Genomic DNA, 19252 nt, shown 5'->3' with positions numbered 1-19252 from the left:
ATATAATTTTATCACTTTAATGAATTTCCATTATCTGCTTTTATGACTTTCTTTGACCAGCAAATTATCAACTTTCATACTTCAGCTTAAGGAATGTGAGAGTTTAAACAAAGTGAAGAAGTGCGAGAGCTGGCTAATATTTTTCTAAACTTGTCAATTTTTTATTTTTTGGGCGTTTGCTCTCAGGTGCCTAATACGAAGGAATGGTAATTAGTTAACTTTTGGAAAATATACCCACCCTGAGTGTATTAAAATTTATTAAATTCATTCGTTAATTAAATTTCACTTATTGCACAAGAAAACTATTTACTGATACTATCAACTTTAAACTAAATAAATGGAAACTTTTATTTTAATCAGCTCTTAAAAAATTCACAAACACTAGATAAGAATTTAAAAAGTTATTGAGAGTTTCAATTGTAACTAACTTGTATTGCTGTTGTTATACATTTTTGAGTTGTTTAGTCGCATTTCAATCCCAAAATCCTTAGTTTTAATTTATTCAATATATGCATGACAAAAGCGAAATGGTACCCATATTAAAAAAAATTCATTTGTTTAGCTTTCTATTGATATATAGTTTGTTATACTATTAAAGAGACTTACTACTCGAATTTTAACTTGTTCTCAATGTTAGGCCATCTAAATTTTATTTAAAAAAAACGCGTTCACAGCGAAAAGATTTTTGTTTAAATGGCTGGTAGTGAGTTAAATAAAAAAAATTTTTAATTCGCTTTTTTCTTGACCTATTGTAACAGTTAAAACAATTTGTTTGATTGGCTGTTTTTTTTCTCATTTAACAAAAAAAAAAAATTTTAAATTTTTTGACTCATTTAACAATGCAAAACTTTATTAAGTTTACTATTTCTTCACTCATTTAACAATTTAAGTTAATTATTTTTTTGACTCGTTTAACGATGCAAAGAATTAATTACTTTTTAACAATGCAAAAATTTATCAAGTTTGCTGTTTTTCGACTCATTTTACAGTGCAAAAATTTATTAAGTTTACTATTTTTTGACCCATTTAACAATCCAAAAATTTATTATGATCGCTAGTTTATTGACTCATTTAACAATGCGAAAGTTCATTAAGTTTACTGTTTTTTCATTTGTTTAACAATGCAAAAATGTATTAAGTTTACTATTTTTTGATTCATTTAACAATGTAAAAATTTATAAAGTTTGCTATTTTTTGACTCATTTAACAATGCAAAAAATTATTAAGTTTACTATTTTTTGACTTGTTTAACAATGCAAAAATTTATTAAGTTAATTATTTTTTTGACTCATTTAACAATTTAAAATTAGGTTTTTTCATATCATTGTAAGTTCATTAAATTTTTTAAAGTTCATTAAGTGAAGAAGTTCATTAAGTTTGCTATTTTTTTGACTCATTTAACAATGTAAAAATTTATTAAGTTTGCTATTTTTTTTTTGACTCATTTTATAATTCAAAAATTTATTATGTTTGCTTACTTTTTGACTCATTTAACAATGCAAAGATTTATTAGGTTTACTTTTTTTTGACACTAACAATTCAAAGATTTATTAAGTTTGATATTTTTTCATTTAACAATGCAAAAATTATTTCATTTGTTTAACAGTGCTAAAATTTATTGAATTCCTTATTTTTTTGACTTGTTTAACAATGCAAAAATATATTAGGCTTACCTTTTTTTGATTTGTTTATCTAAAAAAAAAATTTGCTATTTTGTTGATTTATTTAATCGGATTAAAAATTTTATAAATTTGCTACTTTGTTGACAAATTTAGCAAGTAATGAAATTTATTAAGTTTTCTATTATTATTACCCATATAACAAAAAAATAATCAATGTAACTTGTCTATTTTTTTTACCCTTTCAACTAGAAAAGAAATTTAATAAGTTTGCATTTAACAAGAAACAAAGTTCATTAAATTTGCAATTTTGTTGACTCATTTAATAATGCAAAGATTTAATAAGTTCTCATTTCCTTGACTCGTTTATTAAAGAAAAAAAGATTTTTTAGTTTATTTAACAAAATAAAAAATTTAATAAGTTTGCTCTTTTTTTCAAAACCATTTAACAAATAAAAAGTTATTATGTTTTTTATATTTGACAATTTGGCACATTTGACAAGTAAATAAATTTATTAAATTTGCTATTTTCTTGACCAATTTAACAAATAAAATTATTTTCTTAATTTGCTGTTTTCTTGACTTATTTAACTAGAAAAAAGACTAAATTTATAACTAAAATAAAAAAGATTAAAAAATATTGCGTTTGCTATTATTTTGACCCATTTAAAAGTAAAAATTTTAATTAGTTTGTAATTTCCTTGATTCATTTAACAAGTGAAAAAAAATTATTAATTTTGTTATTTTCTTGACCTATTTAACAAGTAATATAATTTAATAAATTTACTATTTTCTCAACTATTTAATTATTAAATATTTTAATTATTTGGCTATTTATTTAATAATTAAATATTTTAATTAGTCGGCTATTTCTTAAATCATTAAACAAGTAAAATAATTTTATAAATTTGCTATATCTTTGACTCATGTAACAAATGAAAAAATGTATAATTTTTGTATTTTCTTGACCCATTTAAAAATTAAAAATATTTGGTATATGTGCTGTTTTCTTGACCTATTTAACTAATAAAAAAGCTTAACATTTAACAAGTACAAAAATTTATTCAATTTACTTAAAAACAGCTTAAATAATTTAACACATAGAAAATCTGCTTGAAAACTATTTGTAATATTTTTTTTAATAGTAATGGTTCTTTTCGAATGATATAAATAATATTTTGTTAATTAATATACTTCTGAACTATATGCGCAATGGGATGGAAACAAATGTTACCAAAAGTTCTACATATAGTCATATTATTCATATATTTTCATATTTTTGGGGTCAGGAAATATATATCTGACATCAAAATTGAGTTTTGACCACTCCGATTGGAACGCTATATAGGGGTGCAAATGGATTTTTTGGTGTTGCAGACACTTTCAGGTGTTGTGCTATCAATAAATATAAGTATATTATGTCAAATGAAAATGTTTTGCAAATAATTTCTGTAATTAGAGCCTGCAAACAAAAATACCCCAATATTTGGTCCCCTTAGTTTCTACATTTCTCAAATTAAGAGGTTGTTACTTTTAAATGACTTTAAGTTTTTAACTCTAAAAGATTACTCCATTAAAATAAAAATTTAGTTAAATTTCGTATAAATTTATAAAAAAAACAAAATCTTATTAACTCTTTGCACTTATTAACCTTTGAAGCTAAAGGGCTAATTTGTTAAAGGTTAAAGGGCATATTTTCTTTTCAGGCTCCAATTACTTTTTGCAAACATTACTATTTGACATGAGCATAAACATACTTAAATTTGAAGTTTGCACAATGCCTGAAAGTATAATACATACAACCCCAAAAATTCCATATTTCGCCACTGTGTAGCACACCAATCACATATAATTGCCATTGTTGCAAAACAGTAACTAGATTTGACACACTATTGTAATCAACAGATTTATAGTGACTGATAGACTTTCAGGTGTTGTACAAACTCCAAACTTAATTAAATTTGTTAATTTCAAACAAAATCGTTTAGCAAAAAAATAACTGTGATTGGGGCCTTGAAACAGAAATACCCCAAAATGGTCATTTACTCCAAATGTGAAAGAAGAGTTAACAAATTTTTATTATTTTTTTTTTACTATTTTATACTAAATTTATATTCATTAGCAGGTTTAAATTATAATTTATTAAAATGTAATTGAAGCTATATGAAAATTGGAAAAAAATCTTGCACATTCATCAATCTACAGAATTAAAAAAAATGAGGTTGGCAAAAAATGTTGACACAAACCTCTGTTAGAAGTTTGCATCAGTTCGGCAAAAAAATTTGACACATTATTATTTGACATAAGCATAAACATACTTAAATTTGGAGTTTACCATAAAAGAGATTACCATAAAACTTGGAATTAATGTCCACATTTATTTGCCAACTCGAACATTTTTAGGTCGGCAGTTAGATTGGCTGTTAGATTAGCAAAATTGAATGACTTCATTTTGATGGATGACAAGGCTTACATAAAATGTAACTTTAGTCAACTTCCTGGTGACAAATATTATACCTCAGTTGTTGGTGTATGTGGAAGCAACAAGTATAAATACAAGCTTATGGACAAATATGGCAAAAAAATTGTGCTTATGACAAGCATTTGTAGTTGTGGAAAAAAAGAGTAGAGCTTTTGTGATGTCATCAACTTTGACATTCATAATTTATATTCAAGTGTGCCTTCAAAAGCAACTTTTACCACTCATTCGATCACATGCTAGACCTTGTTTGTTTTGGCCTGACTTTGCTTTGTGCCACTGCGCTAAAAAAAAATTTGGAGTAGTATAAATTGAGAAAGGTTAATTTTGTATCAAAACAGCTCAATCCACTAAATTACCTACTATTGCAGCCCATCAAAAAATATTGGGGTATTGGCAAAAGGTATTTGCCTAAAACAGGCTATTAACTAACTATTAATTCAGTACAAGAATTGCTGAAGGTAAATTTAACCAAGCAAGAAAATGACAATAACAGTTATACAGAAATTAATCGGCACCATCACCAATAATGTACAATTTAAAGTATATTCTTTTTATACTCATTAATTTCTTAACTTTATAAAAAATTAAAGAAATTTGTAAAAAATTGATTTTATAAAAAATAAATTTAAAATAAAAATAGAATTTTTAAAAAATGAATTTTAAATCTTCGTGAAAAGATTTTTCTTTTTGATTTTTTTCAATTTCATGTTTTAAGAGAGAGCTGAGTTTCACTTCTATCTATGAAGAAATGGTTCGTTCTTCCCTAAACTGTGCAACTGGATTAAATTATTGCACTAGTGAGAATAAGACCGCTATCATAGACACCAAGAACCAGTAAAAATTTGGATTATCTTAACACAAGTTTGCTTGTAATTACTTGGTGAAAGTTTGGCATCTTTTTCTTAGCACATTCTACCTATAGTAAGCAACCAGGGTTGATAACTGACCTGGGCCACAGCCGGGTTTGATAAAGTATAGCCTGGCTTGGGTTTGTGATAGAATATGCATAAACAGTTATACATCCTAAAGTGTTTTTTTAATTTAAAATTCATGTTATATTTTTATTGTATATGCATATATAAACATCATTATGATAAACATGATCATCGTCATCATCATCATCAGGCTTTAGCTTTCCTCTTTTATGCTGTTTCTCTAATCATGGTCAATGCTCAAACAAACTATCATCTCTATTACGATAAACCAAAACTAATTTTTGCTTGGCTCTTATTCAAAAAGTTGCATCCTTTTACTGTATCTGTCTCTTCATGCTTTACAAACTTTTGTTAATCAATTTTTTTTTCCTTGCACATCATATAACCCATATAACTCTTACCCATCTTCATGTGTTGCTTTTTTTATTTAACTTACAACTTTTTAAGTCTTCAGCTAATCGTTTCCTAGCATTTTAACCTATCCTCTATTTTAAAATAACTCATAACTTAATTGCAACCTTGCTTGAAGTTGCTTGCAACCTTGTTGGAAGTAAATTAGAGTTTAAAAATATATAAATATATGCCAATATTTAATAAATAGTAAATGTAAGTAAACAATTATAATATTTAAAAAATTATAATTTTTTTTCTAGCTCCGGCAATCAGCCCTTGCTAAATCTTATAATTTTGCCAGAGTTGGGTTTTTTGAAAAGTCTCATTTTTAGCTGGAGCTGGGGGTGGGGCCTCTACCAATGTAATATCTACTTATGGCATAAATGATTTGCTCCTACTTGTGGCTCACTCCTACCCATCTTCCCAGTTACTAACATCAATTTTGTATTTATGTAAAGTTATACTATCGGTTATTTTAAAAAATGTTTTTGGTTATTTGAACTTGTTTATTGCTTATTTAAAAAAGCAATGGGTAATTTTTTATTCGTAATTTAATATTTTCTTGTCACAAAAAAGTTTTTATATCGCTGTGATTTAGCAAAAGAATGTGTGTTACAGTATTTCCATGTAATGAGTTTTTATAAATTTCATTAAAGAAATTATGCTTTAACATTTTAAAATATAGTGCTACATCTTTGTTGTATGCTAAATTTATGTTAAATATGATTTTTTTATAAAAACAAATAATAGAACTTTTTAATTCTTTTTTTAATTTTTAATTGAACCTTTTAACTAACAGCATTTAATTGAAGATTTCTTTAACTCTGTAAAAAAAGGCTTAAATTAAATGTTTTTGTTGTCTCATGTAATTAAATATGCAATTAAATGGTATAGTGGTGCTTTAGCTTTGTAAACATGGAAATTAAAATAGCAAGTTAAAGAAACAACAAAAACAATAAACTTGATTTCCACTGGAAAGTACCTTGCCTAACTTTTCTCAACACAGTGGCCTAGCAATGCATAATTTCCTAATGATTAGTACCATACATTTTGTTTTTGTCCCACTCAAGTACATTATTTTTTAACTGTTATTTATATTATATTAATGATGATGATGTTATTATATTATTCTAATGATGATGATGTAATTATTAATTATGATGATGACGATGATGACAGCTCTCGGAGTTAGGGTCAACATTCTACAATGCCAACTGTCAACCTAGAAGTGTTTGAGGTCAGCAAAATAGTTGCTGACCTTGCTTTTATGTTTTATGGTAAAACTTTTTATCAAATTTCTTTTTCCGACTTGATGCTGACTTCTAACAGATTAATGTCGGCAAATTATTGCCAACCTCATTTTTCCTAATTCGGAGGGCTGTGATTATGATGATCATAATGATGATATAGTTATGATGATGATGATTTAAATTATTATTTTTAGATATATCTGAAATATGCACAGCGCTTAAAAGTTATTATCTTACAAATTATGGGAATATTAATGAAATTCAACCACCATTAAAATCACCCGCAAATGTTGATCTAATGAATAAATTTGTTGATCTATGTATCATTGATGCAGTTAATACTCAAAGAGATGCTATATATGTTGTTGAACGAAAGAAATTTCTGGAGAAGCAATTGCGTTATACACCCATTCCATATATTGAAATATTTATGAAAGAAAAATCTGTAACATTAATATCTGGAATAGCTGGTATTGGGAAAACATGGTTGCTTAGAAAATGTTTGCTTGATTGGTCAAACGATCTAATTTGGAAAAATGTTAAACTTGTGTTTTATTTGGAATGCAGGAGGCTCAATCAATATCAAAATATTTCTAATATTAATGAATTACTAAATGTTTTCTACAAAGATATTATAAATGATTTTAATATTAGTAATCATACTGTACTGTTTATAATTGATGGATTAGATGAGTTTAAATATTTAAATGAATTAATAAATCACAGTTTGAGTTGTAATTATCCAGTTGTTAATGCTTTAAAAGAAATTCAAAAATACAAATATGTAATTGCTGGTAGAGTTTATGCAATTGATCAATACCAAAGTATATCTACTGAGCATAGTGACAAGTTAACCGTTCAAATAATGGGATTTAATGAAAATGGAATAAATAATTACATAGAACATAATGTTTTAGAAGAAAGAAAAGATGTTGTGAAAGCAACATTAAAGCAATCTCCAATCGCAAAGTCCATGTCATCTGTTCCATTTTATTTATCTTGTATGTGTAAGATTATTAGTGACTCAAAAAATGTAGATTTAAATTCTTTTTTAACAATGACAGATTTGTATGCAAATATTTTTTTATACTTTTTGCAAAAACACATCTTCAAAAACAATGAATTGATTTATCAGATAATGGAAAACAATTTCAATAAAAAATATGTTTTAAATATTTGTAGAATTGCATATCAATTGTTTGTTGAAAATAAAGTAATTTTTTCTAAAGAAGATATTCAAACTTTTTTCATTGACTTTGATGAAAATAATGACAATTTTTTTGGATTTATAGAAAGGATTGAAACGAATCTAGGTTATTACTATCAATTTGCACATCTAACAATAATGGAGTTTTGTGCATCTGTATATGCATATAATTGTTTAAGTAGTGAAGAGATTATGGCTGATAAAAGTTTGGAGAGATGTTTATCAATGATTTGTGGATTAACCAATAAAAACAAAAATAGTTTATTAAAATTTCTTGTTAATCTGATTCCTTCAAAGCAATCTCAAGAATCTTTATTTTTGTTTTCTATTTTAGGTAAGTCCTTAGTGCTTCATTGCATTGTTATAAGTCATTTTAAATAAAGATACAGGTGTTTAAAGTATATAAATAATATAGAAATTATATTAAATGTGTTTTCTGTTAATAAAATTTTATTTTCCTAGTTTAATAAATTTAAAATTTCATTAAAAGGTTGAATTTATTTAAATCAAAAGTTCATCTAACATTATTTAGATAAGTTTTTGACATAATTTGTTTTATCATTATTTCTCTAAATGATTGACTCTATTCTTTTATATTTAGTATGTTTAACAATATTTGGATTTCTCAAAATAATAGACTATTCTTTTTTTGGTATAATCAAATATAATTAGTTTTTCATAATTTATAGTTTTTTAGAAGATTTTTTTTTTAGGAAATAAAATATCTAAAAATACCTAAGTTGTTTGTCTATAAGTCTATATCTGCATATACTGTTTCTTTAAATATTTTTCATAAAGTTTGGAGTATAAAATGAAGCATGAATAAAATGCTTTTATATTTCATGAATAAAATATTGATTTTCATCATAACATGAAATAATTTTTAATAAAGTAACCAGTTGCCTCGAAAGACAAGTTTAAGGCATTCCTTTAACAACTATTATGTCTTTAAAAGTCATTATTTAAAAGGCCAAAAAAATACAGTAAGGATGTATGTTTTAGGCAAATGTCCTAGTTGTTTGTTTTTCAGAAACATTCTTCTGTAATTTTTTTCTGCTGATTTTGCCTCTCACTGAATGTTTATTTCGGGTAGTTATGCTGAGTGCACCTTCTGTAAACTTAGGGGTCGTCCATAAAGTATGTACGCCAAAAATTTTGAAATTGGACACCACCTTCACCCTGTTGCCATGCATACTTTTAAGTCCCCACCCTTCTTAAAAAGTAGGTACGTTTTTCAAAAACCTTCCCCCCTGAATTTTTTTTTTCATTTAAAAAGTTATTGAAAAATAAAAGTGAAGGAGTTATCTTAGATACTTTATACGACCTCAAAGCCCTTTGTTTGCAGCACAGGATCCCAATTTAAAAAAGGTCTTCAAATATATATAAATTTATCAATATGTTCACCTCGCCGAGAGGTTAATGTTAAGTACTTAGTCGGCAGAGATCAATTCCTGGTAATGTCCTGTTATACCTTTTTTTTTTAAATAATGAATTAAATAAAAGTAAACTATACTTAATACTCCTTAGTATTAAGTATAGTTTATTTCATACAAAATACACCTTACTTAGTGCCAGTATATAAGGGGTGGCATGTGTGCATAAGCGCCTGCATGATTATTTGATGTTCTAGATAGGACACTTTCACACATTGTGCAAACTCCAAACTTAAGGTGGTAGTACCCCAAAAAACTTAGAGATTTAAAAAAATCAGACATTTTCTTCTATATTATTATTTTCTTCTTGAAAAATACAAGTCCAATTTATATACTTTTTTTGTGTGCTTATGACTAAATTGTTCCTTAAGAACTGTTGTTGGTTTTTGATCTAATATCTATAAATTGAAGCCTCATATTCGTTTCTGTAAGATATAGATAATTACCCTTTTACAAAATTTTCTTTGATTGATGGAAGTTTTTGATTAGTTGTCTGATAAATGGGTTCAAAAAGAAAAGGTTCTCCGGCTCATGAAAACCGGTAGATCACACATAACTGCAAGATCAATCATAAGGGTAGCTCAGTTTTTCCATAAAGGTTCAAATTCATGGTGTAAGTATCATTCCGACCAGGAAAATTACAAATCAAAGTGTATTCCAAAAACTATATTTGAGCTCATTAAACCAATTTTTTCTTACAAAGATCTTGATGAATTGCTCAAGAAATGTTTGCATGGCCAAACATGGCTAAATGGGATGGTTTGGACTTGCGCACCCAAAAGAATACATGTGTAAAGAACAGTTGTTGAAATTGCTTTTTTTAATAGCTAAGAGCTATTAAAAAAAGCTTTATTGACCAACATAGCAAAGCAGAAGGTGTTACATACAACAGTGCTGGTTTTTAGTAGGTTTTATTGTGTAAAAAACTTTAGTATTTTTTTAAATTGCCTATTTCTAGGATTCACTTTTTGTGCATCTTTTAATTTTTTAACAAAGATAACTTTTTAACCTCTTATTGGAATTTTTTCAAATTTTAGCAATTATTCTTGAGTGTATTTTGATGTGCTGAACCAAAGAAAATTAACTTTTTTTTTTATATTAAAGTATTAAAATTTAAATTTTAGCAAGCTGTACTTATACTTTTTTCTTTTTATTGATAAAATTTAATGATTTTAAAATTATTAAATGTTGTTTATTGAATAATTTTTAATTCAGCACATTTTTTGAACATATATAAAACTGCTTACAAAGTTTGGTTTGTAGAACATGTATGGTTCTCATGATATTCTTGTTAAAAAAAGGTCCATTTTTTTGCCTAAAATTAGCTAATTTATGCGCATAATTATTGAGCAGGGGGGTAGAAAAAATTAATTTTGTTACTTTTTGAAATGATTTAATCTAACACTTCAGAAAAATTTAAATGTTACCATATGGTATCAAGTTTTGAATTTTGTTCCTCTTTAAGGGTACTACCACCTTAGGTATGTTCACTTGTCCCCCCCCCTCTCCTTGCCCAAACGAGAGGGCACTAATGTAGTAAAATTTTCAACTTTAATATCTACAACTAAATTTAAATTTATTGACAGATTTTAAATTTCGTTGAAAAATATTGTAAATTACAAAAGTTATGACCATGCAAAATTTACAGCCCCTCTTTTTTTTGGGGAGGGGGTTAAGTAGGAAAAAAAAAATTTTATAATCATTACAATAACTATTACATTAGAATCCTTTTCAAAGTCCTAATGATTTTTAATGACTCTAAAAAATCTTTATGACTTTTCAAAATCCTAATGACTTTTAATGTCTCTAAAAATCCTTATGACTATTTAAAATCCTAATGATTTTTAATGTCTCTAAAAATCCTTATGACTTTTCAAAATCCTAATGACTTTTAATGTCTCTAAAAATCCTTATGACTTTTCAAAATCCCAATGATTTTTAATGACTCTGAAAATCCTTATGACTTTTCAAAATCCTAATGATTTTTAATGACTCTAAAAATCCTTATGACTTTCAAAATCCTAATGATTTTTAATGACTCAGGAAATCCTTATGACTTTTCAAAACCTAAAGACTTTTAATGACTCTAAAAATCCTCATGACTTTTAAAAACTAAATTAATAAAATTTGCCACACTGCCCGACATCATAAATATTATTTATTTTATAATATTTTGTTGCTGTTTTTTTTTAGAATTAGAATACTGATTTAAAAAGAAAAAAAAGGGTTTTTTTTAAAAAAAAGAATGGTTAAACAAAGACATTTACCCTCATTTTGATTCTTGGCTAATTAAAGGGAAAGATAATATCAGCTTAAATGCAAATTATGCCATGAAATAATTAAAACTTTTGAACATGGGTATTCAAGCACTAAAAAGTCATAAGTAAGGAAAAAAACATATTTAAGTTGTAAGCAAGTTCTTCTGTTTTTTTTTTAAATCGTCAGCTAATAGAAATAATAATTAACCTAATTCAGTAGGTGTTCTAGTTTAAAAATAATTGATAGTTTCTCAACAGTACACATTATAAAGCAACAATCTTTGGAACTCATTGTATCAAATTCAAAGAACTTATGAGGGCATTAAATTGTTGCTTAAATAAAGTTTCTAACTTTTTTTTTTTTTTTTTTTTTACATTTTCGCTTCCAACAAGGTAGAAAGTAACCACTATAGGAGCTGGAAGTTGAAAACTGGAAGAGAAAAGATGAAGAGATAATAATTGTAGAGCAAGATAACGATTGATAGACAACTTAAAAGATTGCAAAATATATGAATCAGGAAAGCAAGATGAAGGAAGCGAATTCCAAAGAACTGATGTTCGAAGAAAAAAGCTAGACAAATAAGAGTTTTTGGAGCACATAGGAACAGTCACAGAAAAAGGATACAATTGAATGACAAGTAACATGAGAATATATTTTACAAGATGGCACAAGAGACGCTAGCTGTTTAGAGCAGTGCCTATTATAGTATTTGTAGAAAAGAGAAAGAGAAGCAACATTACGACGATGTGATAATGGTTGGAGGTTGGCTACAAGAGCAGGTGTAACTATGTTTACAATGCAGTTTTGCACCTTGTCTAAAAGAGAAAGGGCATCATTAGAAGATTGCCCCCAGATATTGTAACAGTATTCCTTACAAGGGCGGATTTAAGGTTTATAGAGATAAATAGAATCTGGAGTAAGAAAGTGTCCAGCACGGAAAAGAGATGCAACCTTAGCAGATGTTAATTTTGCAATGGATTTGATATACTGTTTCCAAGCAAAGATCGGAAGTATGAGTTAATCCTAGAAGATGAAGGGTAGATGATGATAGAGGAAGATCTAAGTTATTGCAATAACCATTGGCTGAAAAATATTGGGTTTTATCTGAATTAAAGTTTACCAGCCACTATTAGCCCCATGCTGTAGCAGAACTGTGATTTTCAAGCTCAAATACCCCCTCCAAGCAATCAGAGAATTATCTGGAAGGTTGGTAATGTATATTAAAAAGAGTACAGGGCCAAGGATTGAACCTTGAGGAACTCTTGAAGTTACATGATATGAAGAAGAGTGCTGTCCATTGAGGACAACTTTTATACTACGATTGGTAAGGAAAGATTCAATAATCTTTAAGATGTTAACTGATAAACCGTAAGAAGAAAGCTTATGGAGCAGACCAGCATGCCAAACATCAAAAGCTTTAGAAATGTCAAGAGCAATGGCCTTTAGAAATGTAAAGAGCGATAGCCTCTCCACCTCTATCTAATGCACAATAAAACCTATCGGTTATTAATATTAGCAAACCAGCTGTAGAACGAGAAGATCGAAATCCATATTGATGATCAGAAAGTAAGTTATAGAATCAAGATGAGAGATTAAGTGTTGGTTAATTAAAGATTCAAAAACCTTGTTTATGATAGGAAGAAGACTAATGGGACAATTGTTAGACAAGTCAGATTGCTCTTCAGAATTTTTAAAAATAGGGATAACAAATGTTGCTTTCCAGCATGCCAAAAAACAAGATTCCGATAAACGCTTGTTAAATATTTTTGAAATTATAGATAACATCTCCAGAGAACACATCTGCAAGACTGTACACAAGCTGTAGAAGAGTCTAAGCAGGAAATCCCTTTTGATGCAGAAGCTGGAGGGATACAAATTTCAAACAAAGATGCAACTAATTTGTTCCAATTTGTTTCCTGACAGTGAGATTGCTAAATGTTTCCAGATGGGACCAAATAAAGTTGGGTATAGGATTGCTCACGGTCTTTAGCCTTATTTTAAAGCTTTACTTAAACAACTGAGCCTGTCTCCTTGGCTTGTCATGTGCTTCGATGAATCTCTCAACAAGAAAACTCAAACTTGTCAAATGGATTTACTCATCCGATATTGTAATGATGAAAAAATGCAAGTTTAAGTGTGCCAGTCTTGATTTGCTGAATCATTTTAATGAAAAGGTAAGTGATCTTAATATCAGCAAGATTATTCAGGCTTCTATGGATTGACCACCAAGTGTCAATCCATAGAATCTAAACTTATTGACAGAGGCTGCTGTTCCCTACAAATAATTCATGGTGCTTTTAAAACAGGAGAAGAATCAACTGATTTAATATTGAAATAACTTTCAAATGCTACTTAACCTTATTTCATGATTCTCCTGCAAGAAGAAGTGACTTTATCAGGATCATTAAAGGCTCTGTGTTCCCGCTTTCTTTTTGTGCAACCAGATGGGTTGAAGACAAAAAGGTAGCAGAAAGATTAATTAGTGTTTGGCCTTCTATTATAAAAATTATTTTTTATTGGGAAGCTCTGCTTAAAAGTAAACAGCCATCTTGCAAATCATATAAGTTTGTTGTAAATGCTGTCTTACCCTTGTAAGATTCCAGTTCTATAGCTACCGGGCGAATCATTTCTGAGGCTCTTTCAGACATTTTTGAACTGTTTCTGATGCTCTATCAGACAGACGCTCCAATGTTACTTCACATAAATGGTAATCTTGTGCAGTTAATGTTGCCAGACGTCCAGCTTTTATCGTCAAGAATACAGCCCCAAATCTGTATAAATAAATTTTTTTACTGTGTTCTCCTTTGTAAAAACTGGACATTAGCCAACCCTATGTGCAGTTGATTAAGAGTATTCTTAAGATGTTCATTAAATCTGAAACTATTGAGACTTGTCAAAACTTACCAAAATTGATCTGCAAAATTAAAAGAACCATTTGAATCCCAGTAAAATTAATATTGGGTTTGCTCCTGAATTATGACTGTCAAAGCTCAGAAAGATGCAGTTATTTTGAAGAATATTAAAGAGTTTAAAATTTAATGCATTCATGTTTAAATTTCAGCTGCTGAAAAGTTATTTTGCTTCTCATTTTACCTTAATCTTTATAAAAATTTTAACCAACTCCACATAGTTTTCAGCTTTGTGATTTTGGTTATGTTCAGGGCATCATATTCTTTGATCTTCATGATCTGTGGTTTGACTCAGACAGTAGCTCTAATCAAAGCTTCAGATAGCTTCTGAAAAAGATCTTGGTGAAGCCTAGCTTGATGTGCAATGGTGGCAGCATTTTCTGAGGTTTTATCAGCAGCTCCCACTTCCCTCTGCACTTGCCCACAGAAACTCAGTCTGTTGTCAGTTACTTGGTCGGTTGCAGTCAGCTCTTTCTGTGGTAGTGGGCTTTAGTGTCACTTCTGTTCGGGGGCGATGGAAAGGTTAAATAGATACAAAAAGCCTTGAAGATCCAATAGAATAATACTATTTATTAGTCTTTGATGACCTTCTATCTTTAGTCATCATACATCAAGGCTAGTGATAGGCGGAAATTCTAATTCAGTATTAGTTTTAGCCAAAATTTTAATTTGAATCTGGGTGGGCATTAAAAGACTTGCTCAATAAAACCCAATAGAACCCTCCGAGAAAAACCCAATTAAACCTGGGCAATCTGGTTTTTTCTTGAGATTTTTGAAAATATAAGCATATTATAGTTGCAAGCTATAAAGGGAAAGCTTCAATTCAAACACAATATTATTTTTAATTAAAAAAATGTTTACAATGTTTTTGAAACCAAACAAATTTGATTCATTTAATAAGTTTTTTAAGAATAAATACACTTTGATTAGATTAACAACATTTTTAATATATATTTTATACAAAAATCAACTATTTATTTTTGATACTGTCAATATATTTGCACATATATTTTCACCTTTTCGCTTCCTAATATATTTCCAACTTTTGACCAGATGAAACCAAATGAAGAAAATATTCTTTATATTGATCCTGAGCTTGCAGGGCATGTTTGAAGTTTAGAAATAAATTTTCAAAATCCTTCAGGCAATTTTTTCTGAAATGAAATCATTTCTAATGAAATCATTTCTCTGGTTCATGATAGACCACTAATCACTAGACAATATTGTTGATATAACTTGATTGCATAACATCCTTGTCGAATACTCATCATAATCCATAAGTTTAAGCAAAATCAACTTCAAATTTAAAATCAGGGTAACGATTGTAAAGCCATTATTCAGCCTCATCTTTAATTTCAATCAGCAGGTTATAAACTATGAAAATAAAATTAAATTCCGATAAGCATATTGTTGTTAAAATAAATTTCTTTTGATTTTTAATGCAAAACTTATTTTTACCCAAAAAGCAAGTATTGGTTATGTATGCAAGAAAATGGATACTTGTCATAGCATCACTGCATCTCTTCTTGATAACTCTGTGGTAATGACTTCGTTCAGGGTTGTTCAGATGTGAGGGCCACAACTCAATTCGTTTGAATAGCTGACAGCTGTCACTTTGCATCTAAAAAATATTTTTTTATTTATTTAATCAACATAATTTTTTTATTATTTTTTCTTTACACCTATAAAGTCTTATATATTATTAAAATCTTTAATGAAAATAAATTAAGTACTTATTCTTAAACAACACCAAATATTTTGAGTTGGGTTTGAAGACTGTTAGCTTATCTAAATATTGCTTGATTTCCAATAATTGTTTTAATTTTGATAGTTATATCATGACTATCTACTATTTCTACATAAATTGGATAGTTTTTTTATGTATGTTTATATGCAAATTTATTAATACTAATACCAAATCTTTCAGATTTGTGTATTAGTATTAATAAATTTACAGTTAAGATATTTGTTTGTTCTGCAAGAATGTCCTCCATCAACTTTACAGCTCTCTCGGCTACTATGTTGGATCGAGGCACATCAAGCACTGATGGTTCCTTCTTCCAGTGGGTAGAGAAGCATTTCACAGCTTTGGAACACTTAAGTTGGGATATTGCTGACAGCAGGTCTTCATAAGTCGCCTCTGCATAGTGCTGGTTTGAAAACCAGGCCCGCAACCATGTAGTTGCAACGAAATTGCAAGTCATCCTCAGCTGTTCTCGCCAGTTTGAAAGAATGAAAAATGCAATAAGCGCAAAAATGCCTCTTGAGTTCCACCTGGCACTGTGCAGTGATGGCAGCTTGTGCCATTTGATACGAGGCCATTTTTCCTCATTTTTGTAAAACTTGTATGCTTCACAAAGCTGAAAAAGAAATTTAAAGTCATCTCCAGCCAAGGTTCTGCTACCACTGCTGTGCCCTTGTAGGCATTTTTTAAATCATCATAATGCTCCATAATCTCATCAATAAATTTGTAGTTAATGTTAGGCGACTGTGACTGCATAGGAAAAAAGAAATCCAATACATGTCGTAGAACAAGATCAAGAATGTGGTGTTGGCAGCCAATGTATTGAGGTTCATCAAATCCCTTGTCTCGAAATGTTTTCTGAAGCTTGGCTACAACTCCATTCTTGCCACCAGTATTTACAGCTGTTGTGTCAGAGATGATCATCTGAATACTGTTCCATGCATTGTAATCATCAAGTAGGTCCTGTAGTACTTTATATATGTTTGCAGAGGATCCACTGTCACAAACTAAAATGCCAAGTTTTAATGTTCTTTTGTCATTTTTCAAGCACACAACTTGGTACTCAGTCTTGTCAATTTTCTTACCATCAAAATGCAAAGAAAATTTTTCTTCAGAGATCAGTTCCATGAGGCGGTTCTTAACTTGTTCTGCATCTCTGATTGTTCGACGCCAGACTCCAGACTGTGATGGAGTTGGGACACCAACTCCATCCTCAGCCAGACTTTGAAGCACCCGTGACGTTTTTCTGGTTGACAAAGAGTGACTAGACACTAGTTTGGCAGCAGACTTAGTTGACTGGCGTGTTGCATGCTTTCTGGGAGATTCTCCTGGAACTGCCTCTGAGTCACCACTGCTGCTTCTTTCCTCAGAATCCTCACTATCGCAGGAAAGTGGTACAGGGATAACTGCTTAGTTTGTCGAGGGTTCTGATGTGCTTTTGGCCCTTTTTGATGGATGGATTGTTGACATAGGAGCCACTTTCATATTTGTATATCCCACCCTGCCATCTTATTCAATTTGTACTTTGTGCAGTTGTTTGTCCTCACTACAAAGCCAATTTCCATTTGGTTTTGTTATATCGAACAGATAAGTAAGATTTTCGTCAAATACTGCATTTGGTCGCTTTCTGTGTTTTTCAAATGATGTGATAAGTTTTTCAACTTTAGCAGGCACTTGTTGTTTGGAAAGAACAGGAAAATTAAACTTTTGCCGAAGATTCATCAATTCTTCTGATATTTTTGTTAGTCGATCATGTTGTCCTTTCAATTCATCAAAGAGTCCCAAGAATCTTCCGACGATATCTCTGTTGGAAGGCACTTTACACAATTTGTTGCTCATATCCTGTTTTACCTATGGTATATTAGGACGGCACTTTGTGCTTGATTTCAAATTTTGTGTCCACATTTCACCAGCTGCTTCCACTGCTGATTTTGACTTTTTACTTTTAAAGAACATATTTTCAAAAAGAAGCACTAAACAGCAGATCTTGCAAATTAATACCGCAAATAAACAAAAATTGTTTGAATGATATGAACAACTATGCAATATACAATATTATATATTTACAGTTTTAAAAATCAAAGTCAAGCATAAGGTAGTAAGAACTGGGAATAAAATCAAGTGAAAAATCAAAAAAGTTAAAAGTGGTGAGGTGCTAGGTGCGGGAGGTTTTTTTGTGATCAATGAAATAAACCTCAAAACAGTGATCTATTGGTAAAAGTTCATCAAATGCAACATCGGGAAAATTAAAATTTTGAAAAAAATTTCTTTATCATATACCTAATATATATATATATATATATATATATATATATATATATATACACATATATATATATATATATATATATATATATATATATATATATATATATATATATATATATATATATATATATATATATATATATATATATATATATATTAGGGGTATTCAAAAAAAGTGAATTTTCATATCTAAAAAACCATATCCCCTAAATTTGGGGCAAATGTATAAAAAATGAGCCTCGCAAAGTTTGAGCGCTGTCTGATCACTTTCTACCCCCCCCCCCCTCAAGTTAAAAATTTAGGCGAAAATTGACCGAAAAATGGTAATTTTCGGGCGCCTTGAGGGAGGGGTAATTTTTTTTTTTTCAAATTTTTTTTTTTCTGCTATATGTATATAGGCCTATATTTTTGTTTAAAAATATATGGTTTTTTTCCTACTTCTCAAAAATCTATGTTTGGTGGTATTGAAAATCATGAAAATCAGAATTTTTGTAGTTAAAGTTAGATTTATATATATATATATATATATATATATATATATATATATATATATATATATATATATATATATATATATATATATATTTATTTATTTATGAGCCTTGTGTGTATTTCTTCATTTTGCCAGAAAGAATGAACAGTTGTCGGTTGTGACCTCAGCAATGTTGTTTATCTATATTGAAAAAAACACTATTTATCTATATTGAAAAATCAAAATGAGCAAGAATAAATAAAATTATGAATTTATATTCA

The 19252-nt window shown here is 28.8% G+C and overlaps 1 protein-coding gene across 2 annotated transcripts in view; it reads left to right on the top strand.

Annotated features, from left to right (window-relative positions):
- Positions 1-19252, top strand: part of LOC136076787 (NACHT, LRR and PYD domains-containing protein 3-like) — a 107074-nt gene that overhangs the window by 70392 nt on the left and 17430 nt on the right. For both annotated transcript variants that reach the window (XM_065790238.1, XM_065790237.1), the window contains one exon: positions 6874-8220. In XM_065790238.1, coding sequence (XP_065646310.1) covers positions 6874-8220 — 1347 coding nt within the window. The remainder of the gene's footprint in view (positions 1-6873; positions 8221-19252) is intronic.

The sequence above is a fragment of the Hydra vulgaris genome, chromosome 02 (assembly GCF_038396675.1).
Source record: "Hydra vulgaris chromosome 02, alternate assembly HydraT2T_AEP".
Taxonomy (NCBI): Eukaryota; Metazoa; Cnidaria; class Hydrozoa; order Anthoathecata; family Hydridae; genus Hydra; species Hydra vulgaris.
Note: the sequence above shows the minus strand (reverse complement) of the source record. Positions and strands in the feature narration are given on the sequence as shown.